This window comes from Callorhinchus milii, unplaced genomic scaffold, assembly GCF_018977255.1.
Source record: "Callorhinchus milii isolate IMCB2004 unplaced genomic scaffold, IMCB_Cmil_1.0 Scaffold4, whole genome shotgun sequence".
NCBI lineage: Eukaryota > Metazoa > Chordata > Chondrichthyes > Chimaeriformes > Callorhinchidae > Callorhinchus > Callorhinchus milii.
The window spans coordinates 68,137,854-68,148,889 of NW_024704745.1; the positions used below are offsets into that span (position 1 = coordinate 68,137,854).

At 41.3% G+C, this 11,036-nt stretch overlaps 1 protein-coding gene across 1 annotated transcript; it reads left to right on the plus strand.

Annotated features, from left to right (window-relative positions):
• Window positions 1–3,046: 3,046 nt before the first annotated feature.
• On the plus strand, window positions 3,047–10,692 carry LOC103183270 (anoctamin-7-like). The gene is made up of 8 exons (XM_042334388.1): window positions 3,047–3,199; window positions 4,686–4,795; window positions 4,882–5,033; window positions 6,953–7,127; window positions 8,473–8,602; window positions 9,230–9,363; window positions 9,679–9,759; window positions 10,184–10,692. The coding sequence occupies exons 1-8, from the start codon at window positions 3,187–3,189 to the stop codon at window positions 10,241–10,243; spliced, it is 855 nt and encodes a 284-aa protein (XP_042190322.1). The 5' UTR covers window positions 3,047–3,186; the 3' UTR covers window positions 10,244–10,692.
• Window positions 10,693–11,036: the final 344 nt, after the last annotated feature.

The window sequence follows — 11,036 nt, forward strand, 5'->3', positions numbered from 1 at the left end:
TCTCGTTCCAGAGCGACTGCAGGGCTCTTCTCCTGCCTACCTACCTCCGCTGAGCCTCCTGCTCTCTGAGTATTTTACTCCTATACTTATACCTCTCTAGCAGCATCTGGATAAAGACCAGATCTTTCCTGGTCAGTGTCCTGCACCTCCTAGCTCTTGACCTTTAACATGAGCACTCTTATCAGGAATGTTTTTAGCTCATCATTCCTGTATAAGGTTGTTTTACCTTAGCTTGTTTCTCTGATTTAATTAAACAAAAACAATGTTGTCCATTGTAACTGCCCCAACCCTCGTCTTCCCTTATCTCTCTCCTGTTGCTGCCTTTAATTGGCTTGTACCCATTGGAGACGGTATCCCTCGCATTCTAGCATTCTTTCCTGTTCTCGTGACCATCGTCCCCCTAATCTCTACACACCAACTTCCTTTTCTTTCCCAGACCTTGCGACCACAATGATGGACTGTTCCCAACAGGGTTATCTGAGACCAGACCATACCAGCTGGTTATCTGAGGCCAGCAGTTCTATAATAATAATAATACTTGCATTTGATATAGCGCTTTTCAAGTCTTCCAGAAGTCTCTAAGCGCTTCACAAAATATACTGTAAAGTGAATTGACTATATATTTGTGGGCAAAACAAGGCAGTCAATTGCGCACAGCAGTGTCCCACAGACAGTCATGGATTGAAGTGAGCAATTTATTATTTTTTTCTTGAGGGATTATTATCAGGCTGTGGAGTAAGGAAACTTGTCCAAGGTTTCACCCTGCCAGGAATCAAACCCAGGTCTCTCGCTTGTGAGGCGAGTGCTCTAACCATTGAGATACAGGACTTCACGTTCTTTGAGCCTTCTAACTGACTCTAGTCAAACAGGCTGTTTGATTCAGTGCATCATTATATGTCATGATTCAGTGTTTGATTTCATCTATATCTAAATTCATTTAACCTCAACATCACAATATTTGCTCCTAATATTACCATACTTTTACAACCTGTCAGTAATATGAACAAGATAATTTTGACAATTACACTAAGCTTGTGTTTTGTTTTACAGATGGGCTGTGTGGTTATCAGTATCATGGCAATAATTGTTTATACCAGCTGGGCAAAGATTATAACCACTTATTCCAATTCAGTTAGCAAGTTTTTCTTAAGTACAGTTGCTAGTTCAATCCTCAATGCATTATCAATTGCAATCCTGGGAAAGGTAAGGTTATATAGTTATTTCAATTCCTAAACTTCAATGATGTTGTCAGACCCAGAAAACAAAACTTGCACAACAGTTTTAACTACAAGAAAAAGCTTATTTGGAAAAGAAAGCTCTACCTTTTACATCTGTCCTCTCCAGATTTTCCATCCCTCCTCACAAGCACACAGCTTTATACTGGTGCTCCATTGTCACTTAGGGCCGATGCCCAATTATCCAATGAAGCTTGTTAGCTCCCTTTACACTTAGGTTGAGCACCAATAACCATGAAAGGCAATGACAGGGTTTATTCCCCAGTCACAGATATCAATAGTTTGGTTCAGTCAGTAACATTCTTACTTCTGGGTCCAAAGTTAGAATCATAGAATCACAGCACAGAAGGAGGCCATTTGGCCCATCATGCCTGTGTCGGCTCTTTGAAAGAGCTATCCAATTTCAAGTGGGTTGTTTGTTCAAGTGCCATAATGGGGACTTGAACTCATAGTCTAAGACCCAATGCAATACTGAGGGAGTGCAGCACTGTTGGAGATGCTGTTCTTTGGTCAAGATGTTAAACCAAGGCCTGTTCTGCAGTGAACATTAAAGATCCTACAGCACTATTCAAAGGAGTTCTCCCCTGTCTGAGACAATCAAAGGGGGTTGAAAAAGTGAACAAATTGGAGATAGAGAATATATGAATCAAATGAATGCTTCCTATAGTTTTTTTTTACCGGAGGATAATAAAAACATGTCCCTTGCCCCCCCTCCAAATCCAGCAAACATTTGACATAAGATCTTGATAGGCTCAAGGGACTGAAAACTTGTGTCCCTCTGGTTCTGATCTGATCAACCTGCCTTTGGTCAAAGAATGAAACACAATAATATTAGCCTTGTTAATGTTCAACTGCAGCAAGTTATGGCTAAATGTGCAACTCTGACTTTAAATTTCCTACAGTTGAATGTGAGCAAGACTGAGGCCCTCCTGATTGGTTCGCGCCAGCGCCTCAGCACCTCAGGTTGTGCAGCATCAACCTCCATGGTTGCACACTACAACTCACCAAGCCAGTCAGGAACCTAGGTGTCTTGTTCGACCCTCAACTGTCTTTTCTTCCCCACATCCAAGCCATGACCCACTCTGCCTTCCCTCAACTCTGTAACATCGCCCGACTCCACCACTACCTCACCCCTCAGGCCACTGAAACTCTTGTTCATGCCTTCATCACCTCCAGGTTTGACTATGCAAACGCCCTGCTTGTCGGCCTTCCCAACTCCTCCATCCACAGGCTGCAGATAATCCAGAACTCTGCAGCCCGTGTCCTCTCCTGCATTAAACTCTGTGACCCCATCTCCTCACTCTCGCCCAATTCCATTGGTTCACTATCCTTCAGAGGATCCAGTTCAAGATCCTGGTCCTCACCTACAAAGCCCTCCATTGCCTCGCCCCACCCTTCCTCTGTGACCTCCTAACCCCCTATCAACCTGCCCGTTCCCTTTGCTCAGCCGGCTCTGGCCTGCTCCATGTCCCCCGACCCACCTGCAACCCCATTGGCGGGAGAGCCCTCAGCCACTCTGCCCCCAACCTCTGGAATTCCATCCCCCAATCACTCCACCTCGCCCCCTCCTTAGCCTCCTTCAAGTCCCACCTCAGGACCCTGCTCTTCGACCATGCCATCGGCCACCCCTCTTCCCCTCCCCTCCCTTCTCCCCCATTGACCTCAGCTCAGGTCTGAAATGCTGTACTCTGTCCAGCGCCTTGGGACGTCCTCCCGACGTGAAAGGCACTATACAACTGTAATCTTGTTGTTGTTGTTTAACATATAACCTCTCATAAACCTAAAGTGAGGCAGATTTGAATCATTGCCTATGTAGAAACTATTTTTAAAAGATATGTTAGTTTTTAAAAAAATTGAAAGCTACTATGGACTCAATGGAAAATACCCCATCAAATTCTTTCTTTAACAGTAATCATTTTGAATCTAGGTGTATCAGAAAATTGCTGTTCTAATGACTGACTGGGGTAAGTATATTTATATTTTAAGCATTGCTATAGTACTTGCCTGGTTAGCCATTACCTGAAAACTCAACAAATGTTGCATTTTTTGCTGGCAGTTCTTTTTCAGTACAGTTTCTTTGTGGAGTCCTGTAGCTCAGTGGTTAGAGCACTCGCCTTGCAAGCGAGACACCTGGGTTCAATTCCAGGCAGGGCAAAACCTTGGGCAAGTTTCCTTACTCCACACATCTAATAATAATCCCTCCAAAAAACAAAGCAATAATAAATTGGTGATTTTCAATCCACGACTGTTTGTGGGACTGCTGTGCACAATTGGCTGCCCTTTTTGCCCACAAATATACAGTCAATTCACTTTACAGCATATTCTGTGAAGCGCTTTGAGACGTATAGAAGGTGTGAAAAGCGCTATATCAAATGCAAGGATTATTATTACTATTGTACATTGTCAGTAACACGAGATCCAGAACAGACTTCTGCACAACTGCAGAGGAAAAAAAAGGTTAAAGTGTTTGATTGGCAAGTTAGTGAAAGTGACTTGCTCTGTCAAAGAGCCGGCACAGACTCGATGGGCCGAATGGCCTCATTCTGTGCCGTAACATTCTATGAATGTATGAAAAAAAGGTATATCCTGAAAAAGAGCAACATTAAGATCAACTGAAGAAGTGAATGGAGAAATCAAAAATAAGCTAAGTATCCATTGAAAACTCTGGAACTGTCCTTTGACCACTGAAACTATAAAAAGAACATCTGTAATGTTGTTAAGTACTCCGAGACACTACCGATAGAACCATAAACCCATACAAATTTACAGCACAGAAGGCCATTTAGCTTATTGTGTCTATGCTGGCTAGCTCCCTCAAGAGTAATCCTTTCTGTCCAACTTACCTGCCCTTTCTGCATACCTTTGTAGCTAACTCTTTTTAAAATATCTGTCAAGTTTCCTCTTGAAGGCCAATGTAGATTTTAAACCGTGTGAAGAATGCTATATAAATGCTTGTTGTTGTTATTGTTGTTGTACAGTTGTGCAAATGACTCTTTAATTTTAAACGTCAAAACAAAGAGGTAGGTGCTGAAGCTTGAAACACTAACTCTGCTGTTTGCTTTTGCCCAGCCCAAATGAAAGAATGTTGGATAGGCAATATGAAGTTAATTTCCCACTCCACAGCACCATACATCCCAGCTGTGTCTGACATCTGCTGTTCACAAAGACACTTGCAGGGAGTTCCTGATATACACCATTCAGCAAGTGAGGGCTCACTCCTTTGCCTATGGGTGTCACCCACTGACTCACCTTCTGTGGCACCTGTTTCTGAGTGCACAGAACTAACTTACCAAATGCAGAATAGAACTTAGTCCACATCAACAAATATGCTACATGATTACACAGAGCAGAATTACCTTCTATTTATTTTAACATTAACTGGTAGAAAACAGGAATAACACTAAACTTGTATTCCCACTCCTCACATTGTGTTTTTTCTCTTTTCTGTAGAAAATTATAGAACAATGACTCACTACAATGATGCTTTGTTATTAAAGCTCTTTGCTTTCGAATTTGCTAACAACTATGGCCCCCTATTTTACATTGCGTTCTTTAGAAAGGTAGGTAATGCAGTTAACATTTTAACAAAGAGTGACTGTTTACATCAACATTATTATCATTAATCCCTGGTCTTGTTTACTTTCAGAACCATAAAGATTTTTTTAACTCAATTGGCCTCCCTGCTTTGGAAGACAGCTGCAGAGAGACGAACACTTGCATGTCAGAACTCAGCTTACAAATCCTTACTCTCATGATCATCAAACCATTTCCCAAATATTTAAAGGATTTGATACAACCGTAAGTCTCTCTTTGTGATCTTGAATTTTAAGACAAAGTGGTTTTAACAGACAAAGACTTGATGAAGTCCCTGTTGCTAAAGCATTCCCTAATGTGGTTACTGAGCGTTTCGCCCGCAAAAAAATATGCAGTCAATTCACTTTACAGTATATTCTGTGAAGCGCTTTGAGACATCTCCAAGATGTGATAAAGCGCTATATAAAATGCAAGGATTATTATTAAACAGATTAAGAAGGATCAAGGTTCAATCTCTGCTGTGTGATACATTGACTGATTTCAGACAGGGTTGTGGTAGGACTGGTTTGGTGACCTTTAGCTTAAGTATCTGTAGACTGGACACGGAAGCGATCAGTCAGAAATCCCATTTTTCATATCTCGTGATCCATGTTGATGGCATAAATGAATTGCTCATTCAATTAGTGACTGTTTGTGGGACATTGATGCATGCAAAACTGTGCTACGATTGGTGCCTACAATTACAATCACTACACTAATATGCATTGAGACATTGTGACGTATAAGGCACAATATAAATGAGGGATCTTTCTATCTATCTGTTCCAAAGCAACTTACCTAACATTAAGTGAGTGAATGCTTGGGAGCTGTTCGTCCTTGTGCATTCATGTTCAGAACGTCCTTTGGAGCAAGCAAGTTGTGGGTGCAATGGCAAGACACACGCATGAGAAACACTGAGCAACATGGTCCATATAAAATGGCTTCCATACTGCAGTCTGCCAATTGGGAACCATTGCCTTTGCTCGCTGGACTACCCAATTCATCCCTACACAAGCTGCAGACTATCCAGAACTCTGCAGCCTGTGTCCTTTCCCACACTAGGCTCCATGAGCCATTCACCCTCATCTTCGCCCGGTTCCATTGGCCCCCTATCTCCCAGAAAATTGAGTTCAAGATCTTAGTCCTCAACGTTAAATGCTTCCATGTTTTACCCCACCCGACCTCTGCAACCTCATCAAAGTGTCCCTACCCAGCTACTCCCTTTGCTCAGCAGGCACCAACCTGCTACGTGTGGAGTCCTGTAGCTCAGTGGTTAGAGCACTCTCCTCACAAGCGAGAGACCTAGGTTCTATTCCCAGCAGGACAAAATGTTGGGCAAGTTTCCATCACTCAACACGCTTCTGTTTACCTAGCAGTAAGTATGAGTCCGGTTGTTAGTCGATTGGCAGATCGCTTTTCCGGGGGTAAAAATTCCTTCAAAAAAAAAATAATAATTTGATCACTCAATTCATGACTGTTTGTGGGACACTGCTGTGCGCAATTGGCTGCCGTGTTTCGCCCACAAAATATACAGTCAATTCACTTTACAGCATATTTTGTGAAGTGCTTTGAAACGTCTCAAAGACGTAATAAGGCACTTTATCAAATGCATGGATTATTACTGTGTTCCCTGCCCTATCTGCCCCATCATCGGCGGTCAGCTTATTTGCCACACTCTCTGGAATTCCATCCCAGAGTCCCTGCGACTTCCTCCCTCCCTCTCCTTGTTCAAAGTCCATCTCCAGACCTACCTACGCGTTTGCCCACAAATATATAGTCAATTCACTTTACAGTGTGTTCTGTGAAGCGCTTTGGGACGTCCTCCCGACGTGAAAAGCGCTATATCAAATGCAAGGATTATTATTATTATTATTACCTCTTTGACCGTGTCTTGCTTCATCTTTCCCCTCCTCATCCCTCATGGCTCCTGACCTCAGCTTGGGTGCCAAGCCAGGACTGTTAAAGCCTTGGAACATCTTCCTGATGTGAAAGAAGCTATGAAATATAAATTTGTATTGTACTGTGTTATAGTTAGTCGATATTATCAGGTTATGTTAACAGGCTGGATTTGAGGGCCAAGCCTGATCCTGTACTCGTTTTACCGTCACTCGTAAAATGTTCATATTTTTTCTGACGTCCTGTAGATGGTTGAAAAATATTTTCAATCGCCTCAAGAAACCCAAAGAAAAATCTTCATTACTGCTGAGTGGTGGCACTAAACTGGACAATGATATTTTCAAGGAGTATAGGAAGCCAGACCTTGGGGACTTCACGTTGGTGGAATACACTGAAAAAGTCATTCAGTATGGGTTCCAGATGGTAAGAGTCAATGCTGGTTACTCAAGTACTACAAAGAAGGAATTTTATTTTATATTGATTGCTTTCTATTGATTGAGTGACCTAATAATAATTTGTTTACTGAATCCATGGCTGTTTGTGGGATGCTGCTGTGTGCAATTTGCTGCCAGGTGTCACCTACAAAATTTACAGTCAATTCACTTTACAGTATATTCTGTGAAGCGCTTTGAGATGTCTCGAAGACGTGAAAAAGCGCTATATCAAATGCAAGGATTATTATTATTATTTCTGCTGCCAGTTTTCATCCTTCCTCTCCTCCAGCCATTGACTTTTGAAGGTACTTCATCCATAAATCGCTTATTTTTAGGACAATGTCATAATCTCATTTCACACCTTGATTTACCGGCATATCATGGCAATCAGCATCAGGAAGCATTGATGAATATTACTGCTCTCCAACCCAGGTCTCTAAGGTCAAATTATTGCATACCTTATGCAACTCAGGTTCCATTCCAGTAATTTAGCACAAATCAGGGATTGCACCTGATTTGTATGATTCAGTTCCACCACTGAGCAGTAGCCTGATCAGCTGAGCTTTGCAGCAGAGGGAGCTCTTTGAATTTATCAAATAAAGCAGAAGAGTAGTTCAGTTTACCTGTGACAAAAAAGACAAATTGCAAAGTGTGATAATTAAAATGTTAATGTTATCTTCATCGTTTAGTTTTCTCCCCTCCTGTCCTGAAGGCGCTGACTCCTACTGGGATGTGTTTCAAGGGAGCCTCACCTATTCTCAATATGTGAGCCCAGCTAACGAGTGTGGTTAGCCTTTTTGACTACAGTTTCCTTACTCCACACAGAGCCTAATAATAATCCCTCCAAAAACCATAAACAATAATAAATTGGTGATTTTCAATCTACGACTGTTTGTGGGACATTGCTGTGCGCAATTGGCTGCCGCGTTCGCCCACAAATATACAGTCAATTCACTTTGCAGTATGTTCTGTGAAGCGCTTTGGGACGTCCTCCCGACGTGAAAAGCGCTATATCAAATGTAAGGATTATTATTATTATTATTATTATTATAAAGGAGGTATCCGAATCCCATCCTTAACCAATCTCCATATGCCACTACTTCCACCAGAGACCACCATACAGCGTTTAGGAGCAGAAATCTGGCTAATTTATCTTTTCCTCCTTGGCCCAGGATAAATCCCTACTACTGTCCTGGTTGATGTCCTCTGAGATTCTGGTCTGTATGGTTGTGAATTTACCAATGATGCCTCATTAGGCGAGCTTATATTTAGATTGTAAAACCAATATTGATTTACCTATATTGATTCTTCACTCTTCCTGTTTCTGCTTTCAGCTTTTTGCCATCTCTTTCCCCCTTGGTTCACTCTTTTTCTTCATAACCATTTTATGTGACATACATATGGATGCCAAGTGCCTTTTGAAAGTCTGCAAACGCCCCATTGCTTTCATGGCTCAAGATATCGGTAAGAATGAACTTTATACATGGTGCTACACAGAAATAAATAACATATACACATGTTTGTAGTAGGTTGTTCAATCTCAAATAATAGAAATTTAGGAACAGGAGCAAGCCATTTTAGCCTGTCAAGCCTTGTTTTATTACATGTTCTTGTGTTAGGATCACTATATTAGATGCTTTGGTGTCAAGGTCACTTATATTAGAGTCCTGTAGCTTTGTGGTTAGAGCACTTGCCTCGCAAGCGAGAGGACCCAGGCTTGATCCCAGGCATGGTATATTTTAATATCTTGGACAAGTTTCCTTAACCCACACGCCTCTAAACCTCTAGTAGTAAGTAGGAACCGATTGTTAGTCGATTGACGGATCACTTTCCGGAGTTAATAAACCCTCAAAAACAAATTTGTTCACTCAATCCACGATTGTTTGTGGGGCACTGCTGTGCGCAATTAGCTGCTGCATTTTGCCCATAAAATACACTTTACAATATATTCTGTGAAGCGCTTTGAGAAGGGGTGGTAAGGCGCTATATCAAATGCAAGGATTATTAATAGCAGTTGTAGTAGATTGTCTGGTATCAGGGTCACTATATTAGATGATCTCTGGTTGACTACCTTATATTTTACACTGTCAGGTCACTGGTTCACCATATTAGATATGATAAATCAAATAGCTGTGGTGACCAACGCCGTCATAATCGCCTTCACAACAGAATTTGGGAAGGAACGCCCTCTGTCCCAACAGCTTGCCATCATCCTTGTATTTGAGGTAAGTTGGTGCTTTTGCTTGTTGTAGATATTAGATGTCAAAAATACAAATATTGTTTGTGAAAAGTTATTGGATTTTTTTACTAAAATATCTGTGTTTTATTGTTCCACTTGTACGATTGATTAGTTGTACTGTAAATCTTACTTTCAAACTACTCCAGTGTAACCAGTACCTTAACCAGTAAATCACGTCCCAGCACTCTGGGACATCTTTCCGATGTGAAGGGGCTATTCAAGTGAAATTTGCTGTTGTTGTTATGTATGATTAAATAATTTTAAAAATAAAAATGAAATTTTTTTTATTCATTTCTTTTAGCACGTAGTGTTTTTGGTGAAATATTTGCTAGCTACCTTCATACCAGATGTTCCTCAAGATATAAAACTGGCAATACGAAGGGTATGTCTTGATGGTACATTTTAATATCTTGTACATAAACTCTTGGCTCAGCAGTGAAAATAGATGCATGCTTTATACAGTAGTATTCAACTTATAGGGTCAATTGCAGGCAGTAGTAACGATCTAAGTTTTGTGGTGTGGAAAGTTGATATATAAATCAGAAATGTAAGTAGGTATATCTAAGTATATGCAATGTGATGCAGACACTAACAGAAACAAAACGCAATATCAGTGGAGTACTGGAGTTTTTGTAATGCTTGCCAATAAATAAGCAGTTGTTAGAATATGGAAAGCACTCAATTCATATAACAATATTTTTATAAGTTCCTGGGTAATTTTGTTATTCTTATTCCTATTATATATCTGTAATTCTTTGTTTATTCTGGTTGCTGCATAACATAATTTCACTTTATTCATTATTTAGGAGGAATATCAAAGAGAAAAAGCAAATGAAACGTTATCCATCTACCTCAGAGTACCATGAAGATGAAGATGAAGATGAAGTTGCCTGTCTGGCAACTTAATATTTCCCAAACTAAACAATGCCTTTAACTGTCATCCTGCAAATTTGAAAAAGCCGTTATAACAACAAATGCATTTCTATGGCACCTTTCCCATTGGGAGGATATCCCAAGGCACTGGACAATGAGGGGGTTTGCACCTGAGCTGTGGGTTGGGATCAGAGAGGGGGTGAGAGCAAAGATGATTGACTTGATTGCCATATTCCATTTCCAGGCACTTCACTGTGAAGCCAGCTCAGCTGTAAGATAAAGCTCCTTCATATTTTAATCCCACATAAACTTAAAGCAAAACTGAGCCATTTCATTTGAACACAGACACAGATATTAGCTGTGTTTCTTTCCTAAGAACAAAGTTTTAATTATATGTAAAATAAGCCTGTCGAAATATCAGTGTGTGTTTGAAGCAAAACTGCAGTAGAATATTTTTACTTCATCCCCATTCCTGTTAGAGTGGCCCTCTCCCCACACTGACACCCTTCTCCCTAGCACTGAAACTGTCTTCACTGGATGTTGCCGCCCCTCCACTGGGTCTCCACTGCCCTCTCCCACCCACCCCCACCCCGGTGCTGGCACCCTCTTTTCCCCCCCTCTCCAGCTCTAATTCCCTCCACCTCCGGCGATGCTCTAACTCTCTCTCTTCCCCCCCTCCTCCACTCCCAATGCAGATGGTTGAAGGCAGGTCACAGGTCTCAGGTTAAAGACAGAATATAGGTCTCCGTAGCTCAGTGCTCTAACCACCGGAGACCTATAGCTCAG